At 41.8% G+C, this 26,212-nt stretch overlaps 1 protein-coding gene across 8 annotated transcripts in view; it reads left to right on the top strand.

Moving 5' to 3' along the window:
- Positions 1 to 26,212, top strand: part of EBF1 (EBF transcription factor 1) — a 323,717-nt gene that overhangs the window by 201,269 nt on the left and 96,236 nt on the right. For 4 of the 8 annotated variants that reach the window (XM_032800487.2, XM_032800486.2, XM_032800481.2 and 1 more), the window contains exons 7-8: positions 2,040 to 2,121; positions 11,910 to 12,051. In XM_032800487.2, the coding sequence (XP_032656378.1) occupies positions 2,040 to 2,121; positions 11,910 to 12,051 (224 nt within the window). The remainder of the gene's footprint in view (positions 1 to 2,039; positions 2,122 to 11,909; positions 12,052 to 26,212) is intronic. The other 4 variants (XM_032800489.2, XM_032800488.2, XM_032800485.2 and 1 more) reach the window with 1 other exon arrangement.

Here is a 26,212-nt window from a genome sequence, read left to right as displayed (position 1 = left end):
TACATTCTGGAAAACTCTGAAGAATTCTCTAGTAAACCCTTGGGGCAGAGCAGGCTTTTCCCTAAAGAATAAGCGGTTCTGAGAGACTTTGCCACATAAGGGCCTGTTTGAGGCTCCAGGCACCAGTTGACAGGGACGTCTTTGCCTCCCAACAGATGGCCAGGCTTTTTATTTCAGCCAGCACTCTCTCACAGAGGGGTGGTCTCGCTATTCTGCCAGCATTCCGCATGACAGAGCCAGCTTAGGGCAAGAGGGATCTGATGTCCGTGCCCTTCATAGCTCACGAGCTAAATGATGGGCTGTTGACAGGAAAGCCATCATCTGAAGTGTAAGATCCTGAACTCTCCCTGCATTTAGTTTTTCTTTGGTGGAATTAATGCCCTATTTGCTTGTCTCTCAAAATCCATTCTGGCACGAGTACAAACCTTTGACTGGTGGCAAGCAGTTGTCTGGATTCAAGATGCCAGGATTTGTGCTGACAGCTCCTTCTACACAATCTGAGTCGGGCTGTCACAGCTGGCCATTAGAGGCTTAAAAAGACACACACGACAAATAGCACCAACTTTCGGTTACTGAATATCCAGACCTACTTGATGAGAAAATGCAATGGCTTATACCCCTCTTTAATTGAGCGTAAACAAACAACATCCATGCCATCTGCCGCTGAAAGTGTCTTATGGCTCCTTATTGTTTTAGATTGGTTGGTCTCTTTGATTCCTTGAATGAAAGTAGCCCCTTGAAGTTAAAATTTGTCACCACGGCCATTGTCTAATATGATTTTTATGGCGTGAAGGAGCTGACACAACAGTCAAACAGGCCTCTTTAGGATGCAGTTCCACAACGGGGCAGGGGAGCAGCATCACAGAACACCAACCTGCAAAATGGAGCTGTGAAACGTTTCCATCCACCGAGCCCAGTTTTGCCCTTCTTGATTTCGGCATATGCAAATTATGCCACTTAGTGGCCACTGTGGGTTCTCACTGGGGATCAGGACAGATGCTTGCAAAAAAATTAACTTTCTGATTTTAAGTAAAACAATAACAAACAATCACCCCCTGATGCCTCATTATAAGTGGAGACAGGGTAAATGAACCTCTGCCTGGTTAATCAACAGCTATTGCAGATATAATGATGCTCTGTCTGGTTGTGCCTGGTTTTAAAGCTTGGTGCAGGATTTAATTTTACACAGTTATCTTTAGTAGAGCCCTAGCTGTAGTTTGTTTTGGACAAAAGGCTGATAAACCCTGGCTCATGAGGAGGGAGCCAGGAATATGAGACCCACTATTATTCATCGACTTGTCTTTATGGGTTTATGGTCCATTGGTGCATAACAGTGAAGAAAATATTTTCAGTAAAATGTTTGCTTTTCTGGGGCTTGTAAAATGCAGTGTCTCTTCCTAAAGCTACATATAAGTCTGGGCAGTCATTTCATTTCTTCCATGAGATCAGCCTTTTAATCAAGACTTCCCCTCACCCCTGCGGTGTTTTGTTCATTCATTTATGCAAATTGTCATGAACCAACTTTAATTTTGTTGACAAATTTGGTTTAATTGTTCGATCAAGATTCAGACTGTGCGGAACACTTTACATTTTTTGCATCAAATTGAGGTTTACACACTACACATGAACTTGTGAGATGAAACCTCTTATATGCAAAGATGTTTTCTTGGCCAGCATTCTTCCGTTTTCTCTTTACTGTACTGAAACTGTCTCTTTAACTTCCTGGTTGCTGTGGAAAACAGCATGATTCCATGGTGTAAGCCATTTAAAGTGACATAGGGACCAATTCTGCAAACATACATGGCTGTGATAAAGCAAAGTCCTTAAGCAGATGTCACTTTTAGCACATGCTGAAGTGTTTTGCTTGTTGGAGGCCATGTGAGAAGTCCTTACCTATGTGGCCAGTCAAAGGGACAGGTTGTGTGAGTAAGGATTGTTAATTGGAGTAAGGATTCATTGGATCAAACTCAAGAAAGGGACATGATACTACACGCTGCGTGCATCTGAGAGGCTAATGGCAGTGTCTCTTTTCTCCACAGGTTCTTCTTGAAATTTTTTCTCAAATGTAACCAAAATTGCCTAAAAAATGCAGGAAACCCCCGGGACATGCGGAGATTCCAGGTCAGTATGTCATGCTTCCTTCTTTAAAAATAATCAACTAGTGGGGTAGAATTAATTTGACCAAAACTAAGCTGGTAATTAACTGGAAGATGCTGAAATTTACTATACTGACCTCCATTTTGGGGATTACCAATGACAGCAGAAATTAGCAGGAAGTTCTTAGATTTTCATGCTCTGGGCAAGAGAAGACTTGAAGATGATGCCATCTCCATAGGAAGTAAAACTGTGAAGGGAAGAAACAGAAGTGACCTTGTATTGTTTCTCTGTTGAATCACACGGTTGCTTCTCTCTAGGTTATCTTGCTCTGCCTTAAGACCCAACTGTGCCTTCATGTAAAGATTTTAAGTGAGCAAACAATATTTATTAGTGGGGGAAATCTTGTCACCAAAACAGATATATGGTTATGCTGAAAATCTAAACAAGCTCCCCTTGGGGAGTCATTTGCTGCAGTTTGAACGATTTTTTTTATTTTTGAAAGATTGCATTCATTTTATACTGTCCCAGTTGTCACTCAGGCAAAAATCCTACTGTCTGTTCTTCACTAGGGTGTTTTTGGCAAATACTTCCCTAGCATTGTAAGCTCCCACCCGTGGAAACATAGGCTGAGCACGGTGGGGTGAACAGAGCTCCAGCTAGCCACCAATATTTTTCCATTGTGTTGTTTAACCATGCTCAGTACCAGTCTAAAAGATACGTAGGTTCCTTCCTTTTCAGTTTAAACCAATTTTTACCAAAAAATTCCTGGGTTATACAAAAAGTATTATTCATTTTTTTCTGATTTTCACCCTACTTTTATATCATTCAGCTGTATACAATTAACTTGTTTTATTGGGAAAATACAATACATTCCCTGAGACAGAGGTATTACAATAACACATTAGTCTGTGTGTATATGCAAAGCTGTCTGTTGAAGTAAGACTCCATGTTTATTGTGTGTATCTTCTAGACTAATAAACAGGCAGGCAGGCAAGCTCTGAAGTGCATGCGCATCTGAACGTCCTGATGAATCTCATGCCTGCCACGTACACATCTCAAGCTGCTCGCAGATAACTGTTTAAAGATTTGACACAGTAAAATGGGAAGAAAAGAAAATCTGTATCAGAATAGGTTTCAGAACACAAGGAAGTATTTGAAAGTTTAAAACAAAACAAAACAAAAAACAGGAGAAAAGGATGAAGTTGAGTGTATGTGCTACAAATGGTGTGGCCCAATTATTAAATGTAAATATTTATAGCTTAATAGTTCTAAGTTTACAACAGTAAACTGTTTATTCAAATGAAAAGTTTTATTTGGGGATTAGAGATACATTTGCTTTCTTAAACTCAGAGGTGGCATTGGGTGTTGAGTTCTGTTTTTGTTCTGCAGAAAACCACACTGATGAATGAAAATTAAAACATTAATCTACTGAATACCCACCCCCCGGTCTTTCCGTCCACCAAAATAACCCCAGTATTTACCCAGAAAAAATATTAATTTTTTTGCACCTGTTTTTGTTGTTGTGGCTTGTGGTAATAAACACTGATAAATTCCCGGGAAAAATAATTAAAATAAAAACTGGAAACGAAGGGCCATAAGGATATGAAATTTAAAACATCACTTGCCATGGGAGCATTGTCTACACAAGACCTCCCAATGCTGGAGCCCGCGGGCTCTTGGCAATGATGGGAAATATGTGCCCAAAGGACCCCCCCCCTCGTGATCGTTCAGAGGGTGTTTTGTCTATAAGGGTAGGTAAGGTGGAGAAATGACTCTCCCTCTTTGCGGGCAATGCAGGAGTTTAGTGGAGGCAAGCTCCATGAGGTTTCTTACTCAGGACTGGCCTCAGAGGTTGGGGTTAATCTTTACCCAGAAGCAGCGAGGAGCTTGTCCCACAATCCATGTGAGTAAGAGAAAGGTAGTGAGGCTGGAAGTGGGCCAAGGAGCATCTGTGAAGCAGTTTAGGGCACTCTGAGTTCCCTTCGTGCCACCGCAGCATTTAGTTGTAAGTGGTACACGTTGTATATGGAGGGGATGTTATGATGGGATAGTTTAATTTGGGCAATTGATTTTGGATTATCGGCAGATAAGTCTGCTCAATGGTCTGTGAGGGGATGTTGGATGGGATGGGAACTGAGTTACTGCAGAGAATTCTTTCTTGGGTGCTGGCTGGTGAGTCTTGCCCACATGCTCAGGGTTTAGCTGATCGCCATATTTGGGGTCGGGAAGGAATTTTCCTCCAGGGCGGATTGGCAGAGGCCCTGGAGGTTTTTCGCCTTCCTCTGCAGCGTGGGGCATGGGTCGCTTGCTGGTGGATTCCCTGCAGCTTGAGGTCTTCAAATCTCAATTTTGAGGATTTCAATAACTCAGTCATGGGTTCGGGGTTGTTATAAATGTGTATGGGTAGGGTTTTGTGGCCTGCCTTGTGCAGGAGGTCAGACTAGATGATCATATTGGTCCCTTCTGACCTATGAGTCTATGAGTATGAGTGATTATAATACTCAAAGCCTCTTTCTTTTACTGTATGCACACTAACAGGTTAATCCCTGTAGTTCCCCATAAGGTAGGTGAGTATTATTTATTCCTGTGCGGCTGGGATACAGGAAGGGAAGTGACTTGGCCGAGGTCATGCACCCGGTCAATGTCAGAACTGGGATTAGAATGCCAGGAGTCCCTGACGTCCAGCTGCATGCATCTTCCTCTATACTGTGCTGTCACTGGGAGCTATTCCCACTTATTAAAATATATATTCTCCTCTAAGAGGAAAAGTATTCTCCAAGGGTGCTCTCGCCAGTAGGGCAATCTAGCATGAGCAACCAGGTCTGGGGCCTGTCAAAGCACACGGTTCGTGATATGTACGCATTGCCAGTTTTGTACTCGCCCAAGATACGGGCTGATTTTCATATGGCAATGCCTTTGCATGTTCCCTCAGAACAGCAATCAGGAGCCTGTGTAGGTGAGCAGGTAGGGCATAAGAAAGGTGGTTGATCTCTTCACTTGTAAAGACATTCTGTCATGTAAACCCAGCTTCACAGCAGTTGAGCTTTCAATGTGTAAACAGAGACTGCTTAATTACACAGGTCATGTCAATTAGCGTGACCTTAGTATTTTCAAGAAATTAATCACTTTCAGCAGAGCAAAGCACTGCTCATACATTAATACAGTGAGCTATTAAAGCGTGTAGAAATCCATTAAATGCCGGTGCTTTTTTTTTCTTTTTCTTTTGCAATAGCTGGGTTTTCTTCTTGAACTTGTTGCTCTCACATTAGACCAACAAACTTCTTAAAATAAAGCGGCTGGTCACTGTAGAGGGTAGAAGACACAGGTGTCATTTTTCACTTCTAGGGGAGAAAAGTATCAAGCAAAACCACAGCATGGTCTTACAGAGCACCCACTTTTGGTTCACGGGTGTAAACATGCTGAGTGAAATCCTGGCCCCTTTGGGTATGTCTACACTGCAGCTGGTAGCCAGCCTCCCAGCCTGGGTAGATAGAGGCATTTGCACTAGCACACAGTGTGGACGTTGTGGCTCTGGTGGAGGCTCTGGCTAGCCACTGAGCTCTAACCCAAGGATTAGGTGGGCTTGAGAGACTGAGCTGCTGCCCGAACTGTAATGTCTACACAGCTATTTGTACCGCACTACCCGCTCTGGGAGACTCGCTCCCAGCTGCAATGTAAACCCCCCTTTGAAGTCAGTGGGAGTTTTGCCATTGCCTTCAGTGGGGTTAGGATCTCACCCACTAACTTGAACGGCTTGGGTCAGAGTAAGGAGATCGAGGCAATTCTAAGTCCGGTTCATAGCTGGATAGCTGGCATTTCTGGGAGGGGTCAAATGGTCCCATGTGGCTCTGTCTGCGTGGCTCTCCTTCTTTCCACACAGAAGCGAGGGAATTTCGTTCACACAACATAACTCCTCCTTCCTAACTTCATGCCACTTCTTTCCACCCTGATCTTGGTATCATCTGGGAGCTGGTTCATCTTTGGGGCTGATCTCCATTGCCTGCCTGGAAAAGACCCCAAGCCCAAGGAGTCATTGGGGATTGTTGGAATGCAGCTATGCTCTGGCCCTGTCTTGTGTTGGGGAACACGAGGTGGTGGTGGCAAAGTACAGGGCCAGATACACCAGGCTAATGCCACCTGTGGATGAACTTCAAAGAGTTTCCTTCCTCTCTCTCTCCCTCTCCTGGTGGGCTTTACTGTGGAAGGGTCAACTGGAGCTTAACTATCTCATTTAGTCACAAAATGGCTAACGAGTGAAGGGAAATGGGCAGAGGGTATGCTGGTTTTGGGGACCTGTGTGTGAATCCTAACTTAAGCCTGAGTGTGGAAAGAAGTGAGGGGGTCCTGTCCTGAAATGTATTTGTGTTCAAGTGTGCCCTCCCTGGCAGCCTAAGAGTCCAGGGGGAGGGAGAGTCCTAGAGCTTGGCCTCCAACCTGAGCCTGACAGTCTACACAGCAATTTTATAGCCCTGTGACCCGAGTGCAGCCAGGCCTTGCGTCTTTCATTCCAGTGTAGACGTACCAGTGCTGCTGCAATACAAATAGTAAGTAGATGGTATTATGGGGGTGGGTGAGCTTGGTGGCTGGTGTCCTGTTTTCTCCCTCTTACCCCTTTGGTGGCTGGCACCTGTGTGCTGTCACCGCATCCTGCCCCCCCTGGTGCCGGTGCTCTAGCACTCACTCCAGCCTGGCAACTGGCACACAGGCTCCTGCCCCTCCCCTGGCCTGAGACTCTCCACAGGGACTCAGGGTGGCTGGATTGGGCTGGACTCGAGTCACATAAGTGACCACCTGTCCCACCCGCCTGGAGGCATATACTGTGTGACTCCTGTGTGGTCCCCTGTATGCTGGCCCTGGCGGCTGCGTAACAGAAGCTAGGGAGAAGAGAGCTAATCCTACCTGCTCTTATGTGCTGCTGCAGCTCCCCCACCCCGGCTTTAGGTCCTGCTCCCTCCTGCCCCCCCTGCATGGAGATGGGATATAGCTGGGTCCCCCTCTTGCCTCTGCATCAGCTACCCCCTTGGTCTGCTGCCCCAGGGTGGTTCTCTGCCCTAAAAAAAACCACACAGAACTAAAACACTTTTTGTCTACTTGTGTAATTAATAAACCCCAGGCGACCTGGGTATTTTGTTGTTGCTGTTATAATAAAACTGCCCGCATACCGATACGTGTAAGGTTTCAATAGGGAGGAAACTTTTGTGGCTGAGTCAGAGCATAAACCCCCCAAACATGCATTCATTATGGAAACCTGGAAAGTAACTACCGCATTACCACACTGTGTGATGGGCTTACCACAACCTCCACCTCAGCCTAAGCTGCGAACTTGCCTCAGTGGAATGCTGCCACTCATGTTTGAATGGTAGCCACTTGTGTCCTGCTGCAAATCTGCATAAGAGACAAAAATGATGCTTCACGAATCCCAGATAATGGAGTTAGGATATGCAAGGTTCTCTCCCCAGAGGGATAAGGAGGAAGGGGGAATTTAGAAAACAGCAATGTGAGCTCTGACCCCAATTCAGCAGGTATTTAAGCATGTGCCTAACTTCAGGCATGTGAGTAATCTCCCTGAATGCATTGCACATACCTGCTTAACTTTAGGCATGGTCTTAAGTATCTTGTTGACTCAAGATTTGAGTTACCAGAATGACGGAAACACACTATACAAAGCAGTCTCCAACTGGTGATGAAAATAAGGATGTTTCTCATCCCTTTTTGTCATGACATCCATTAGGAAGCTGAAACAGTGAGATATACCATCAGCCAAAGGCCTAAGGCAAATGGAAGCAAGAGACATCTCAAGCCTGGAAATTATCATCGTTGAATTTTTGCAGCCTTTGCCACGAGGTGTCTGAGGTATAAACCAAAATATCAGGGCACTGCCAGGAAAATGGAGAAAATTGAGAACACCAGGAACACGTTATGTATTAATCAGTTAGCAAAACTTAATGGGCTGTGTCTAAAAACAAGGAATCATGCAATGCTTAATTTTGATATATTAGGTGATGCACCATAACAAATAAACGGGCCCAGTACTAAACCCAGATAAATAGTTTGCTCTCCAACATTCTTGTTTCAGATTTTTTAACTAACCTCCCAAAAACATTCACAACTGAGCTATTTAGCAGCAGGCAGAATACTTTACAGAGTCATTATATAATAGAGCATGAACGATAGTAGTAGCTGGCTGAATAAAGTTGTAAAAGGATGTGGGGGGGGGGAGATGTGGGGGAGGACTCTTCCCCCCATTTCCCCCAGTGTTGATACAGGTTTTAGAGTAAAAATCTATGATGGGTTCAAGCTAAAGCTCAAAATCATTTTCCATGTTTGCCTGACCCAAATTAAAAATGTGTTTTGTTGACAAAATTTGGAAAGGTTGGAGATTTGGCAGGCCTGGTTGTCCCCATGTTTACATTAATATGTCAGCACCTCATTAATCATTTATTAAACTGTAGTGTGTGTTTTCCCTCCTGCTATAGCCCGTGTTCTGCGGATGTCTCACTGTCCACTCCACATCTAGTTTGATTCCCTGCCCCCCCCCAATTTTACAATTTCTCCACAATTCATTTTAGCATGTGCTTTAACTTAAACACATCCCAATAATTTCAAAATCAAAATGAGCCAAGTGTTGTATTTTGGATTAAAAATCGAAGTGTACCTTATAAGCCTATATGTGCACTGAAAAAGTCCCAGTATATCATTGCAGTGCTTAACAAATACACAGTCTATTTTTTCTCTCTACATAGTCATGGCATTAATATTTAGCTAATGCGTGTGTGCTAAATCCTTTTTACATTCCTAGCAAAACAGAGTGCTTACATTAATAAAATTGTATATTTTAAGAAATAAGCAGAGCGTGTGTGCTGCTTTTTACAGGTGCACTATGAATAATCATTTTTTTCAGACAGACACCCAGAGTAACCACTTTTTTTCTGCATTTCCTGACACTGGAAACAGATTCTTATGGTGATTCCTTTTATAGTTTCTTCTGCTAACGACTCCAAAGAACCACTCCAATGTGGTCTCTGTGCAGTAAATCAAACTCCCTGGTCAAGAGGTAGGTAGGAAGGTACAGTTCAGTAAATCAAAACGTGTCACATCAGCAGGTTCCAAAACCTGAGGGAAAAATATTACCAAAGGCCTGATCCCGTAACTGACCTTGTTGGCTCTACTCTTATGAGTAGAGTTACTCCCATGTTAGGAGTTCTTATGTGAGAGAGGTTACTGACATGTGCAAGTCTTTGCAGGTTTGGGCCCTAAGCTAGTATTATTTTTAACTTAGGAAGACTTTTAAGTCTGGATCCTGGAAACGGTCAAACCTAATTGTCTTCAGTGGGACAACACACATGCTTTAGAGGAAGCACATGCATAAGTATTTGCAGGATTGGGCCAAGTTTTGGGGAAAAATATTTAAAGCTTTTGATGTTCTCGGAAATTCAAATTCTTCTGCGGCTATGAGCTTCGTCATTATTGTTATTAATTTGTTTTATTTATTAGTATTTTATTTTATTTATTATATTTCTACATCAGCCTAAATGTGCCTGGCACTTTACCGACTAACACACAAGACTGATGGAGAAGTCAATGGTGCTGACAAGTGATGTCAGCTGAGGATTTGCCCAAAAATCATTGTCCCAAAGACTTTACAATGGTTGCAATCTCATTTGTGCCCTTGCGAACTATGTGCCACTCACTGTAGGTTCACATTTTAGTGGAAACAGCAAAAACTTGCCTCTGCCCCCCAGGAGAGAAAAGGATAAATTCCATTTGAAATCCTTGTTAAATTTTACATTTTGGCATGTTTTTCTCCACTAGTTTGAATTCAAGAGAATTTACCTACAATATTTGGTACTGTCTTTTTCTTTCTTTTTTCCCCCCCAAATTACTGTTTTCAAGAGCTATTAAATCCTTTATTCTGTATTTTAATAATATGTATTTTAAAAAAATCTGTGGCAGAATGGCGTTCTGATGGACTATATCAGAAATTCTGAAATGCAAAATGTTCTGTTGTGTTCCGCCTTTTAAAGAGAGAGGCTTCCTGGCTTGGCTAAAGAAGTTTTAGCCACTTGACTCACTTTGTATTTGTAAGTGTTTAATGGGTGGTAAGAAATAGGTAGAATGGCAAAGTTTTTCATTTATTTTCTTTATCCAATTCAAGTGATGACATTGAATTGTTGTAAGTATAACTTTAAGTGTCCCCATCCAACCAACGCTGAGAGGTAGCCGCTTCCTGGGAGCGTTGAAGCAGTTTGCCAATCCTTGCAAAGCATTTCACCTCTTCACAGGCTAAAGCCTCTCAAAACCAAGAACAATTAAAGCAAAAGCCTTTCAGAGCAACTGGGGAATTCAGCAAAATAAATCAGAAATCCTCTGCTCTGGCTCTGGAGGCTCGCCTCATTATAAGAGCAGATCTATTAGCCCCCTTGCCATTGTCTTTCATTTCTCAAGTGAGGTGATTCTAATTAAATTAATCTGCATGTCAATCTATCGGTGATCAATCAAGAGGGCTGAGGTCCCCCTGTGCGGCAGTGTGCTTGCGGCTGACAAGGGCTGATAATGGAGGAAGAAATAAACTATCGAGCAAAGTTAATTAGTCAACATAATAGGTGGATTAAACGGAGCCGCTGATTGCTGTTTCACATGTCGAAGCATGAGGTGGGAGCTGAAACTGCAATTAACAGACAATTATTATATTTGGTTGTAAGAGGTTGCATGAATAAACATATCTCTGTGGGTTTCAGTTTTTAATCCCTTTCCCTGTTTAATATAAGGAGAAGTGTAGGTCATTTCTTCTTATTGTTTTAGTCAAAGTTCTCTACGGCAATGCGTGCTCTTGTAAAACTGGCAGTCTACCCAGGGCCCCATCTTCAACTGGAATCAAACCCTGAAATCCTGAACTTCATTAGTATAGGACATAGGGGTCAGAGCGGAGAACAGGGTAAGAGAAGCAGTGTGTGGTACTGGAATTATGGTGGGGACCTGAGTGACCTGGGTTCTGCTCCCAGCCAGCTGTGTGACTTTGCGCAAGTCACTTCCCTATTTATGCCTCAGTTTCCCCTGCCACACTTCGTGTCTTATCTATCCAGATTGGAAACTCCTTTAGGCAGGATCCATCTCAGACTGTGTCTGTATAGTGTCTAGGACAGTGGATCCTGATCTTGTTGGGATCCCTAGACATGAGCATAACGCAGATGATAATAAGGGTGACTAGGTCTGTCTTTCTCTTAAGTGGAGACTGTCCCCAGACACACTGAAATGGAGCTCAGAGCGGGAAAATTTGGGATAAGTCCAGATATCCCTGGTGACTGTGGCTAAAAAAGAGGAGGTTGGGGCGGGGAGAGAAAGAGAACGCTGCTCTCATCTCAACTTCACAAAAAGTGTTTTTGTTTTCTTTTATTTTGAATCGATTCTCATTTGCAATGTCAACAGCGCTATCTACTTCAGCACAGAAACTGAAGGATAATTTAGGGTGAAACACAGCCGCCCTTGTATTTGCCGGGGGGGTGGGGTGGGGGAGAAACCCTTAATAAAGATCTTCTTGTTAAAATGATGGTTAACAGCGTACCTTCTGCCATACAGCTACAAACTCTGCAATTTGACTTAAAGCTGCATCAAAAGGTTTCTGTGCCAAAGACTCACTCATCAATAGCGTCTCTTGTTAGATTTGTACAGCATAAGCACCAGTTATTATGCGAAATAGCTATGCAATTTTCTGCAGCTCCCAGCTGTTATTTATTTAACTGAGTTTATTACAATCTATGCTCTTTTTTTTTAATATATCAAAATGTTGATCCGTTTTGCTCTTGTGCTCTCAGGTTGTGGTGTCGACAACAGTCAACGTGGATGGCCATGTGTTGGCGGTGTCGGACAATATGTTTGTACACAACAATTCCAAGCATGGGCGGAGGGCTCGAAGGCTCGATCCCTCGGAAGGTACGCCTTCTTATCTGGAACATGGTAGGCATATCATTTTCGTTGGTTGACATTGCTACTTTAAATGTGGATTTATTTGGTTTCTTTCTCATTTTTCATTTCAAATTGTCCTACAGTTATCGAAACAAACTTCTGGGCCAAATTTTTAAGAGATCAGTCTCCAAAAACTGGGCTTGGATTTTCAAAGCAGCAGAGTACTAGAGTTTTCGCTGGTGGGATGGGGAATGTGAGAAAATTCTCGTGAAAAATCTGCTCCTTGCTTTATTGAAAAATGTCTACATTTTTGGAATCACCTCCACTTGCACCCAAAATTGGGATCAGGTTTTCAAAATGGCGCAGCTCCCCCTGGCATGTAAAAGATGTGGGTTGAGTTTCAGAAGCACTTGGCACCCACAATTGGGACCAGATTTCTGGTAGCTGCTGGGTGCTGAGCTCTGTAGAAAATCTGGCTACTACATTGAGTTTTTTTAAATGAGAGTTAAGCTGCTTTGAAAATCTGGACCTAATTAATGTTTTGTTTTTGCTTTGTCCTCTAAATTGGTGCCTGCTTCTAAAAATGAAACAAAACGAAACAAAAACCATAAGGGAATTCCCCCCAGCCCCTCGGGAGAAGTGTCCCTTGTCTTTTGAAGTAGGTTATAATTCTGCACACATCAGGCACTTGCTCCCATTGACAGTCGTGGGTGTGGAATGCACCCAGCCCCTTGCACTAGTTTGTGCCATCAGTGTTTGCCATGGATTGCATGGGTAATTGGTGATATTCTGCCAAATAGTTAGAAGAAACCAGATAAAATTTGTCTCAAGGAAAGTGAATGCCACTTGGAAAAATGTAAACTACATATGGTAATCCAAATAATAATAATGGGAGAATATGCCATTTTCCACCACTCGAGGAATTGCTGATGAAAAAGAGTTTATGCTACTCATTCTTTTGGGTTCCGATCCTGCAAAAATTTAGTCATCTGCTTAACTTTATGCATGTTTGTAGCCATGCTGAAGTCAATGGGACTGCTTGCGTGAGTAAAGTTGAAGGTATGGATAAGTGGTTGCAGGATTGGGATTGTAGTTCGCACTTACTAACCTAAAATTCTTAGCTCAGCAGCGTTTCTCATTATATAAACATAACTGACATCTGTATTTGTTTAACTCTAACTTTTTATGTAGGTCATGAGCCATTTTCAGCTGTGCTTCATCCTATAGAATTTTTTTTCATCCCTGCCAACAACTTAATCTAATAAACAAACCACTGTCATAATGTTTGCTCGATTTTTTTGTATGGAATGTGCAAACTGCTTTTATTAATTAGCAAGAGTCAGAGCCTTACAAAGGACACGTCACTCTATTCAACCTTGCAATCTTTTTAACATAAACTCTTGTCTTTCAAAACCTGCTTATTTTTTGGCTTTGGTAGAACTGAGCTAGATAAACTTTTTTTCCAGTGAGGACCATTGAATGCCTACCTGTGATTAAGTTTATACTTTTTTTTCTCATACTTACAATTATTCTTGTCTTCACACATACTGTAATGCTACCTCCTTTTCATGTATCTACCACTCACGCTCCCACTAGCTAAGTTGCTCTGTGTGCAAAAAGAAGAAAATAATAAAATTATACCAAAATTTCCAGGTAACCTTCAGGTTCAGTGGTTGCCATTAAATATCAACATTTGCCAACAGGCACTACATAATCACCACAATTATCTCCTCTTCTAAATCCTGGTGGGGGAAAGTGATTATCTAATCCAATCTCATTCTTGGGTACCTCTCGGATAAAATTATTTGGCCACTGTTGGCAAATTCTCATTAATGGTGGCCACAGCACAAAAAGATCCCTTCCTTCCTTAAGACATGCCAGACGTTTAACCTTTTTTCAGCTAAACCTGTCTCTCTCGCAACCACTGAACTCTGCGCATGTTTATGTGCATGTGATGACAACAAAACTGGCAAGTACATTTGTTGTACATTGTCCAAAACATCTGACCGAATTCAAGGGTGGATACATGTTAAAGGGGGTGCTGGGCCACCAAAATTTTGAGCAGCCACCAAAAACTGAAACCCCACTCCAGGAACAGTCTATAGCTCTCTCCATTGGAGTAGGCTTCCCTCATAGTTCCCTCCCCAAAATATGGCCCTCTCTTACTCCTACTCCTGGATCCTTGGTCATAAGGCCTGGGCTGTTTTCCCCAGATTTGTCCATGCAGAATATCCTTGGCTCTCCCATCTTCTGTGGTGGTGTTGGGCAAGTGGAGAAGAGGATGATGCAGGCCATATCAGGTTGCCAGTAGTTAGCTGTGCTGCTCACAGCTACTCTGGCCCCGTGCTCTGACTGATCACGAGGTTTGGATTGCAAGAAGTGTGCTATTACACCCCTCTGACCAAATGTACCCAGGCGCTTATATAGAGATTTTGAGCCCAAAGGGAAATATCTGGTCAGCAAATGATGAATACCTCATGTTGTTTGTGGTGATGTGGGGACCACAGTGGGGTGCTTGCTGGCTGGTTTTCTTAGGCATTATTAACCTTACAATTTTCTTTACAAACCTGTGTTGGCAAATGCTGCTTTTAAACATTGAGTTCCAGTGTGTGTTACATCTAAAAAAGACTTTGGGTGCCGAAAAACAAAACTGGACAAAAAATTTTACCTTCTGAGCCATTCAGGAGCCTTGTGTCTCCACACTTGGGTTTTTGCCATCTCATTTGCAGGTAGCCTGGATTATTTTTGGGATTTCCAACACAGGTCTATATTTATAGCCTGCTGGTCAGACAGTAAAAGGAAAGCTCCTTTTTAGCGTCTCATCTCTCTGTACATAAGTAGAAACCAAGATCATGGTTTCACATCACCACACTATACTCCTTGATCCTGGAGAGTTAATAAGCTCATCTTTCAAATAAATATATCTCTTTTTCAAAAGGCAGAGGCTAATTATTTCATACCGCTCTGTGTGGTATAAATAGGCTAGGCCACAGTGATTTGTGGTTTGCAATAATTATCACATTTTCACTCACAAATAGTTGGACCCTTGCCTGTTTGATATTTATGGTAAACCATGGGGCTAACATGGTTGACCTTTCTAAATTACACAAATACAGTAAAATGTATAGAGCTAATATAGATCCAAATCGGTATAATATATATTGGTTTATACTTCATCTTAAGGTGTAATTTTAAAAGGAAAACCTTTCCAAAATAATTTAAAGGACTAAACCCAAACAGGCGGGGAAAAGGAAGGCTATGCAAGAGATAGCATTCAAGCAGCCCTGGAGGGACTCTTTCAGGTTTTTTAGCATGAAGCCGCACTCTAGATCTCTGCAGAGTTTCTTGCATAAGTTCTTTTACCTTCCTTCAAAATAATTTTTCAACTCTCTGAGTGTATTTACTTGAATTTAAAACCAATTGCAGCATCAGTTTCTCTCTTATTTTTCCTCTCTGGCAGAATGCAGTGCCCTCAAAAAATGATCGTGCTGGAGACCCTGTCAGTTTGCATGCTCTAACACTTTATTATCTAATGATCTAATATGCAACGAGGCAAAGAGGGGGTGCTCATCACTCTGACAGGATGCCTAAGAGAAGTGACTAAATTACTTTATGTACCATTAGCGCTAGCAGCTACGGTGAACTCACTGTGAGCGTTTATGCAAATACTCCTGAATATATTCAAGTGGCCTTGTCAGGCAGACGACTGACAAGCAGTTTAAATGCTCTCTCTTTTTTTTTTTTTTTTTAAGGGCCAATTTTATTTCTTCTCCCTCCCCATTCCACCCTCCTCCTCTTCTCCGTGGAGAGATCTCTGAGGAATTAGGCTCATTGGTGACTGACTTGGTTCTGTGTCAGTCTCAGCAGCAGCAACAGCGAAAGAAGAAATGTATCATTTACATGTTTCAGACAAGCTACAGGACTTGATTTCAGAACTGCAGATAGAAGCAGAAACAGTTGTGATGTCTAATGCAATGCCCTGCCACTGTTGTTATATTTCTGATCTTTCTATAGACTGCTTATGAAGCCAGAGACTGCCTTATCCTGCAAAATATAGTGACTGCACCTATGCAGAGTCTTAGTAACTTTAGCGGAACCTCCTCTTTAAAGAGACAAATACAAATTCTCCTCTGCCTTTCTTGAGATACCACCTCTGTTTAAATAACCATTTTTTGGTGGTGGCTTAAGGCAGGGTTCCCTGAAATAACATTCAAGTGCCGTGTTCTTACAAAGCCGTATTTCCAGTTAAAAATCCCTCAGATGCTGAGCAATACCTACCTGCTGACTTTATTCCTGGAGACTTTATACAAGCGTATCTCCCACTGAAGGCTGTAGAAGACCTGAGTGGGAAAGGTTTGCTGGAGGTTTTTAATTGGTGTCTTGCTTTCTGTTTTACATTCACAATATGGTGCCATCCACCCTCCTTTATAAATCATTCTGATAGGATAATCTGTAAAATGAAGCTTCGGTTCTGAATGCCTTTAAACCTTGTTGTAACAGCCCAGATCGTAAGAACATTATACGGACATAGATGGGCCATTTCATATCTAGAATTTAGCTAGATGTCACTGTGATATCAATTCAGTCCTCCTAAAAGATATTCAGAGATCTGACTTACTGACCTAATTCTTGTGCTGTAGAAAGATGACTTGGCCACCGCACTTAGATCTCCTTTTAACTGGAGTGAACCTGAATGACATGAATAAACTTACTGTATCAACTCCATTTTAACCCCTTTGCCGCTGCATTCTTTAATACTGCATGAAAAACATACTGCTTGTGTGTATCTTAGTAGTTAAGCTGTCAATATAAAATAGGAGAATGAAATGGAATAAATGCCATGAGGAAAACTTTAATGAGCTGAGAAATGGGGTCATGCTTAAAAAAATGACATTTATCCTTCCCCTTAACTGGTTTTAGTCCAAAAATTGCTGGTCCAATAATATGGGGACTAATGCAATTTGTGAAGTAGTCCCAGGTTAAGCAGGCAAACTTTGGTGTTTGTCTGACTACCCTTTGGGGGGAGGGGCAGCACCTGCTACATCTGAGATATTATTATTTATTATTTATTTGCCAGGAAATGAAAAATAGAACTACATGTACAGACACTTTTATTAAGCATATCAAGAGTTATATGGTATTAAAATACGCACAGAGAGGCCAACGTTGGAATGCAGCTTAATGGGGCTTTACAGAAGGACCTTAAGGCCATGGGGAGTTGAAATAGAGACATGACTTTTTTGGCCCCACACATACAACCAGTCATACACTGGACTTAGTTCAATATTGCCCTCCTATATAATAAACTATTTAAAAGATTAGGATGGTACCTCTTTGATAGAGTACAATTGGCATGCAATTCTGGTTTACTTCAACGTTCTAATTTATTTCCCATTAGGAAAGAGTATCTAGGATTGTTGGACATCGACAGGTTTACACTAGGGAGAAGAAATTGACTCCAACAACATTGCACAACATGGATATTAGTAATAATAACTAAGCCTTAATATGCCGAAGGGTTGCAAAACTTCAAGCTGGAAATAATTTTCTTTCTGGTGTTTGACTTTTGCTTTCTCATATCGGTTCCCTCATAAATATGGTGACTCAGAAATTCAGTCAGATTTTTACATAATGGTGTGTTTGTGTGTTTGTAGCTTGACATAACTGGGTGCATGCTATTAACCTCTTCCCTGCCCTATGGACATATAGGAGCTGCATCATCTCATATGTCAGGGAGTGCTCTACAGCTGGATTTAATCCATTAGGTATAGCCAGGTGGAGTTGCAGCCTTCTGTTCTTTTGGATGGACAAAGCAGATCGTGAAAAGTCAGGTTTTTAATTTTAGAGAACATGTAGTTCTCCCCCCTAAAAACAAATAGCACTCATTTCCAAAGATCCCTGGGCAATCCTAATAAGACTTCTAGAGTAAGGGCAATTTAACCACTGGAACCACATACCTGAGGATATCATTGAATCTTCTTCACTTGCACTCAAGTCAGGATGGATGTCTTCCTTAAAAATAACCTTTGTCTGAGCTATATCCTACGGGCTTGGTGGAGAAATTATTGGGTGAGGTTCTTTGGCCAGTATTACGCTGGATGTCTGACTAGATTTTAAGAATGGTCCCTTCTGGTCTTAAGAGATATGATCAATCAAAGTAGTAGCAGTAGAACCTGATTTATGCAACTCCCAGTTTCTGGATCACTAAATTCTGTCAACCAAATTTTGTCCTGCTGATGAATTTCTGCTAATGCAAGGGAGCTCTCTTCAGGATAGGAGCTCTGCTTCTTTGTGATTTCAGAGCTCCAGGGGAGCTAGAGGACAGAGCAAGAGAATTGACTTCCTCAAGGCCAGGCATCTCAAACAAGAGTTCATAAAACTCTCTGTGTGTCTAGGTTATTATATTGATATCCATTGCCAGTCTTGGAGAAGCTGGCAACTTAGGAACTGTATCTTCAGCTTTATGAAGGTTTTGGGAATTCTCCGAGACCTTTATGGAATCAGAGCACGATTACAGAAAAACCTTAGCTGCTGTGTTTGGCTGAACTCTCATAGCTACCAGTATATTACTACATTCAGCCGCACTCAAGCAGGCAGTGAATATTCATAGGTAATGAGCATTCGTTACATGTCAATTTGCTTTGCTGGCTGCCATGTTACCAGTACAATGGCATCATGGGGGGATAAGAATGACACTAGGATTAGAGAAATGTTGGAGGGATGTGTCCCTGAATGGTGGTGAAGTTTGCCAGACATTCCCTTTCTCATATGTCCCAAAATGTGCACACCAGTCAATTGCAAAGCCATACATTATTATAACAGAATTAATATTTACTTCCAAAGATTTACCAAGCAAACAAATGCTTCCATTCAATATCTCTCAATTAGAAAAACACCCAGGCTGCTGTTACTCTGGTAAAAAGAGGATTCTTTCCGCAGTCATCTAGGGGAAGTAGGATTTGACTGTGTGTACTGTGATAGGAAATAAAGGCCAAGAACTTTTAAAATGACTGCAGATTTTGATGCCCCTCTGGAGGCAACTCAGAGGAGCCTGATTATCAGAGAATGAGTGTTCAGCACTTTGTGAATATCAGGCCACTTCAAGGTATCTCAAGCAGGGCACCCCAAAACTGATGCACCTCAAATCATTAGTTACTTTTGAAAATCTTAGCCAAAGGATCCCATTCAAGTTAATGGGAAAACTCTCATTGATTTCAGTGAGGGAAAAATAGGGCTTAAAAACTTAGTACTGATGAAATTTTATTTCCAATTTGTTGGGTTTTTTTTTAAATTTTTTAAAATTTCACCAATAAAGAAATCCTGCATTTCCCCTGCAAAGCTTGAAGATGACTTCAACTAAAACAGTTTCCTGGAGCTGTGTGAGCATGTAGATCAACATCAGGATTTCTCCCCTAATATCTGTTGTTGGGACTGCAGAACATTTCCGCTGCCAAATGGGTATTTGACAGAGCTCTTCCAAAAACAATGAAATGAGTCAACAGTATGAGCCAGGAAACTGATGCAGAAAATAGCACCCAATGGTTTGGTATGAGCCACTCAAATCCAAATTGCAATCTCAATGCTTATGAAGCACGCTATTAATACAAATGAGAACAGGTTTTGTCTATGGACCTAATCTGTAGTGCACTGAAGTCAATGAAAAGACTCCAATTGATTTTAATTGGCTATGGATTGGGCATATATATGTGTTACGTTTATGTATGTAATGCGCCATGTAACTAAATGCATGGGCTATACAATAATCGGGCGGCTCCAGGCCCCAGCATGCCAAGCGTGTGCTTGGGGTGGCATGCCGCGGGGGGCGCTCTGCCGGTCGCAGGGAGGGCGGCAGGCGGCTCCGGTGGACCTCCCGCAGGCACACTTGTGGAGGGTCCGCTGGTCCTGCGGCTCCAGTGGTCCACCAAAGCTGCGGGACCAGCAGACCGTCTGCAGGCACGCCTGCGGGAGGGCCACCGGAATCACCTGCTGCCCTCCCGGCGACCGACAGAGCGCCCCGCAGCATGCCGCCCTGCTTGGGGCGGCGAAATGTCTAGAGCCGCCCCTGACAATAATATTGGCACTACTGTGCCTATGCACTGTTGTTGTAGCCATGTCAGTCCCAGGATATTAGAGAGACAAGGTGAGTGAGGTAATAGCTTTTATTGCACCAATTTCTGTTGGTGAGAGAGACTTGCTTTTGAGCCACACAGAGCTCTTCTTGTATCTCACTCATCTTATCTCCCTACTGTGCTTACATGTTGCATCATTTTGCATTGTAATATCATACTTAAAGGTTCAAAAAGTGCAAAAGTGGTGGAGAAATATGTTGGGACATTTTGCTGATGAATGTTGATCTGATGACTTCAGGCCTCTGAGATGGTTATTCTCCAGGAAAGTTCAGGTTAGATTCCCCATCCACAGTTTTAAACATAAGAAAACGTAGCAGCAGCAGTAGGAATAAAATGTCCTTGAAATGTCCCCATGAGGAGAAGTAGACGTGGTACAGCAGCAGTCTTTGAGATACTCCTTCAGACATGGTAGGCAAGGAAAGAGGCTGAGAGAAAGGGGGCCTGATTCTGAGCTCCACCCCTGTTCTGTTTGTGTTGTAACACCATTATTTTCAGTACCATTTCCTATAGTTTCTGTAGTTTCCAGTAGCAATTCCTATAGTTAAGAATATGCTTAAATTCTTTGCTGAATAAGGATGGGTTGCTAAATCAGGACCCATGTGGTTGTTTCATTTGATAATTTAAAACATTTTCTTTTTCAAGAGAGGATTTTGAAGGCACCAGTGGTAGGAAGGTGCCTCATTGACTTTCAGTGGGAATTGTGTTGGGCGCCTCGCTTCCCTTTGTGCCTTTGAAAATCTTCCACAGAGTCAGTTCTTCCTAGGACACTGTGCAGGAGAGTATAATAGGTAGTAACCGCATTCAGCTGATTCCTGTCGTCAATATTTCCACTGACATCCGTGGGTCTAATTGTTTGGGCAGGATTTGGCCCATTCAGACCGTTCTCAGGATTATATCTTTGTTGACTTCTAGATGGTGGGTCTATGTTGATATAGTTTATCATTAAAGCACAACAAATAGTTCACCACCAATAACTGCTTTGATGAATTTGGCCTGGGATTTCCAAAAATGTTCCATCCTGGCCTAACTCTGCTCCCTCTGAGATCAATGAAAATACTCCCACTGAGTGTTTGTGGAAGTCCTAGCCACATTTTTTTCTGAGTATATCCGAACACTTTATCTTTTCTATTCCACCTCTTCTGCATTTCGATTCATTCCAGGCATTCACAGCCCCCTCTTTGTGCACAAAAAACCTTAAACATGAAAGCAACTGTAATGTCACACACACTGGCTTCTGGCCTTGCTGAATGGAATGGGTGTGGTGAGGAGCCTGATTATAAATGGGAAATTTTTCAAAAAGCATCTAAATGACTTAGAAGCCTAAAATCATTTTCAAAGGCGAGTTAGGGATTTAGGCCTACATTAGGGAGGCAGTTTCACTAAGTGGCTAGATTGCTGGACTGGGACTCAAGAAGGGAAGAGTCTGTTCTGGGCTCTGCCAGTGGCTGCTGGGTGACCTTGGTCAAGTCACTTTGCCTGCCTGTGCCTCATTTTTCTAATCTGTAAAATGGGGATGATGACGTAACTCCTTTGTAAAGTGTTTTGAGATCGGCTGATGTAAAGCACTAGAGAAGAGAGCGGTGGTGTTAGTATTTATTCTTATTTTCAAAAGTGACGAGTGATGGGTGTCTCAAGTTGGATGCTCAACTTGAGACACCTAAAAGGGATTGACTTTCAAAGGGTGGATGCTCAGCACTTTCTGAAAACAAGGCCTCCATAAAGTATGTCAAATTGGGCACCCCAAAATCTCTAGTCTTTGGGACAGATTTTCAAAGGTATTTAGGTTGCTAAAAATGCAGGTAGGCACCTACTGGGATTTTCAGAAGCACCTAACAGATTAGGAACATACAGTAATTCCCATTAGTTCCATTTCCATTTCCCTGTTAATAAGCAATGCATGTGAAAGGGAATTCAGATACTATATGCAATGTAAACCTGGTGTTTTGATAAATAACCTTGGTTATGATATTTTGGTAGCTGTTTAAGAGGCTCTGTACATACTCAACATGAGATCAAAGCATATTTCCTTTACGGTCCCTGTCTATGATGTAGAATGGCAAGCAGACAGAGCAGAATTCCCCTGCTGTCGAGGGTTTGGCTATACTCTTCACTGAAGTATTCCCTGAAAATGCAAACTTGCCTACAGAATTATGGATTTGGGGTTATCTGCTCCTTGCTGGAAGGGAAGGTCAGAACTCAGCGTTAATTTCAGGCATCACCATGGAGCGGCCCCTATTTCAGTGCTGCGGTTCTCATTGGGTGGATTGGGATTTGAAGTCACAGGGCCATGGAGCAGTGCGTCCAGGTTAAAACAGGTTGTTCACCATTCTCTGACTCTTTGATGATAAGCGGAGAGTGAAAAAATGCTGAACAAATTTGGCCCTCTATAGAATTTCCTTATATTAAAAAGTAAAACAACCTAGCTTGTGAGCTCTGTTCTTCTCCTGTGTGTCTGGTAAAGCACCTAGCAGGGGTCGGCAACCTTTCAGAAGTGTAAAAGCAGCAAAGAGTCCTGTGGCACCTTATAGACTAACAGACGTTTTGGAGCATGAGCTTTCGTGGGTAAATACATGCATCCGACGAAGCGGGTATTCACCCATGAAAGTTCGTGCTCCAAAATGTCTGTTTGTCTGTAAGGTGCCACAGGACTCTTTGCTGCTTTTACAGATCCAGACTAACACGGCTACCCCGCTGATACCTTTCAGAAGTGGTGTGCCGAGTCTTCATTTATTCACCCTAATGTAAGGTTTCGTGTGCCAGTAATACATTTTGATGTTTTTGGAAGGCCTCTTTCTATAAATTTATAATATATAACTAAACTATTGTTGTATGTAAAGTAAATAAGGTTTTTAAAATGTTTAAGAAGCTTCATTTAAAATTCAGTTAAAATGCAGAGCCCCTTGGACCGGTGGCCAGGATCCAGGCAGTGTGAGTGCCACTGAAAATCAGCTTGCGTGCCGCCTTTGACACACATGCCATAGGTCGCCTACCCTTGGCCTAGCACAAAGTGGCCCTGGCCCTTGACTGGTGCCCCTGGTGCTTCTACAGTTTAAATAAATGAATAAAGTTGTATTATTTTATTATTATTTTATCAGCTGCATTGAAAGAACAACTTCTCTAAGCATTTTTAGGCCTGGGTCCAAAGCATTCACTCCTCAGATTTTCAGCATGCTGGTTTTATGTGGTGTCAGTGCTGGGCAGATACTACTGAGTATAAATGTGTTTTTATGCTTGTGTTTTTGCAAGTAAAACCTAAATTATGGGAAAGAGGTACTTGACCCTTCCATTTACTCTAGTACAAAGAACAGAGGCAGCAACATTCTGAAAGACAAGGGTCTCTCAGTCTTTGGGATGTAACGAGGTCTTCTTCCTTAAATGCAGTTCGGGTTATGTTGCCTGCATTACTGACCCCCTGCCATAACAAACACGGGCTGAGCATTATTTGTTTTCCTGCACCAAACCATAATAATAATTAATAATAATATCAATTGAATCATTGTTTATTTTTCTTTTCTACTCCCCCACCCCCTTTATTCATTAGCCTGTAATGTTTTTCTGGCTAGGAAAGCAGCTGAGTTAAGCCATCTGACTACTTGGGCTGCTTTTCTTATAAAACAGCCAGTTTCTCTACCTACTCTCTTGGCGCAGAGCCTGGCCCCCTGAGGCCATCCTTCGGACCCAGATCTCTCAGTTGGCAACTCAATGTAATCTGTCACTGAGCCTGCCTGAGCTGAATTTTTGCATATGTTGAACATGCATCCTTGCTGCATCTGGCAGGCTGCAACAATGAATGCAAAAGCCTGTGTCTTTAATAAGTAGCTGATCAAAGCAAAAAGCAACGTGAATGGAAATAAAGGTATTTTTTTATGTTTTTTTTTCTCTTGGCCTGTGACTAGACTGAGATAGTAACAACAGGTATCTGCACTGTTTTCTTTTTTCATTTTTTTTTAAATCTTGAATATTTAACCATGATATCTTCAAAGTGAAAATATATCATACATTCCAATATGGTGATAGATTTCAAAGATGAAGAGCCATGCTACTTAATGTTGAGTCATGCCTGCATTTCTAAATTTATGGCAGTATTATGGGTTAATGAATTGAACAGGTCCCAGAACAACAACAAAAATCCTTCTTTGTTTGAATTTTGATACTGCACACTTCGGTCTTTAGAAGAAGACTAAAACCAAGATGTTTCTTTAGTGGTAAATCGTCAAGCTAACTTCATCCTATATTACTAATTGTGTGTGTGTGTGTGTTTAAACGGCTGCTTTTAGTCAGGCTACTAGGCATAAGCTAAAAATTCGTATTCTGATAGGCACAGGCAAACCTCTGAGAACAGATGGAGCAGAATGCGGCACAAAGGTTTAATCCTATCAGGATGATTCCTGTATGGCCATCTGGATAAGCCGGCGCACAAACTCAATGCCTGTTAAAAATACAACTTAGGCCAAGATTAACGTCACAGATTTTCCGCTAGACTTGTTCATATTTGACTTTATGATTCTCCAGAAAATTGCATTAGAGTACATCGTCTGATTTGTAAGAGAAATCGGAAAAGGGATAAGAACTCTTAGGGTACTTGAATTTTCCTTAGCATAACTGGATTTCAGTTCCCTCCCTCTTCCCCTCTCTCCCACAATTGCTTTGTGTTTCTACATGGATTGTTCAGTTTTTGAAAGACTATTTCCTCAGCCTCTTTTGTGGACTGTTCTTAATCAGAAGAATTGGGCTAAAAGTTAATTTTGGTCAGGAAACCTATTTTTCCAAGAAGAAGGGAATGGTGCATTTATTGTACAATCAGAGGCAAATAAATGTCTTATTGTTACAATAAATATCAAAATCAGCTGTATGAATAATTCATTTCAGATTTGTTTAAATAGATTTGTTTTTTTTTCTTTTTGGAATAGGGTAAGTGACAGAAAAACTGATATGATGTTAATGTTTGATTTAGAATTAGAATGGCACACATTTCTATATTTTTGATTGGCTGTGAGGGCATTATTGGAAAATTTGCATCAGCAGCTATGCTTCCTGAATTTGAAGAGTTAAGACTGCATTTGCATGTAGAATAGCTTTTAGATATTGCAAAATAATGTTGTTGAACAATTCTTTCCAGTGTGGCTATAAAACTACATACTTGCGTCTCTCAAAATGTCAAGATTTTATACTGTTGAGCAATTAAAGTAGATCTTGTATCACTGAACTTTCTCACTCTTTCAGAACCCAGGAAACATTTGCTTTACTAGAGCCAGATTTATACTTTCTCTAACGTTCTACTGAAACCTGAGCTGGTATTCTCTTCCGAACTGGAAGAATTACACTAAGAACATCTCCCCCCAGAAACTGGGGAAGACAGAAATGTGATTTTTCTTCTGCAATTATATTAGCAAATGATTGATTTTTAAACGCTCGATCCCTTGTTCTAGGTCAGAGAATCCTGTGGCACCTTATAGACTAACAGACATTTTGGAGCATGAGCTTTCGTGGGTGAATACCCACTTCGTCAGACGCATGCATTCGTCATGCGTCTGACAAAGTGGGTATTCACCCACGAAAGCTCATGCTCCAAAACATCTGTTACCCTAAAAGGTGCTACGGGATTCTCTGCTGCTTTTACAGATCCAGACTAACATGGCTACCCCTCTGATACTTGTTCTAGGTCCTGATTCAGCAAATCACTTAAATACATGCTTAGATTTCAGCACCTGGATTGTCTGATGAATCAGGGCCTTAATTAGCACCATTCAAGGGCCACTTGTTTAAATTCACCCGCGGTCTGGGGTGAGCAAGATATGCAGCTAGATTGCAGTACTTCTAGGATTGAATTAGATCTTACTTTTCGAACCTTCATTTTCAGCGTAGGTCTTGTCTCCAGACAAGAATTGCCCTGACTTAACTAATTTAAAAAAGCAATATAAATGAATGCAAGCTTTTATGTGGACACACTTACTGGTTTAAAATTGGTTATATTGGCGTAGCATGTGCCTGCAACTTTACTAATGGAGCTAAACACATATAAGCTAATTGAAACCAGTATGAAAGTCCACACAGTTTTTCACTGGTTTAATGAAATTGGTTTA

The sequence above is a fragment of the Chelonoidis abingdonii genome, chromosome 7, assembly GCF_003597395.2.
Source record: "Chelonoidis abingdonii isolate Lonesome George chromosome 7, CheloAbing_2.0, whole genome shotgun sequence".
In the NCBI taxonomy this organism is placed as follows: Eukaryota; Metazoa; Chordata; order Testudines; family Testudinidae; genus Chelonoidis; species Chelonoidis abingdonii.
This window is presented reverse-complemented; position numbering and strand designations above follow the sequence as displayed.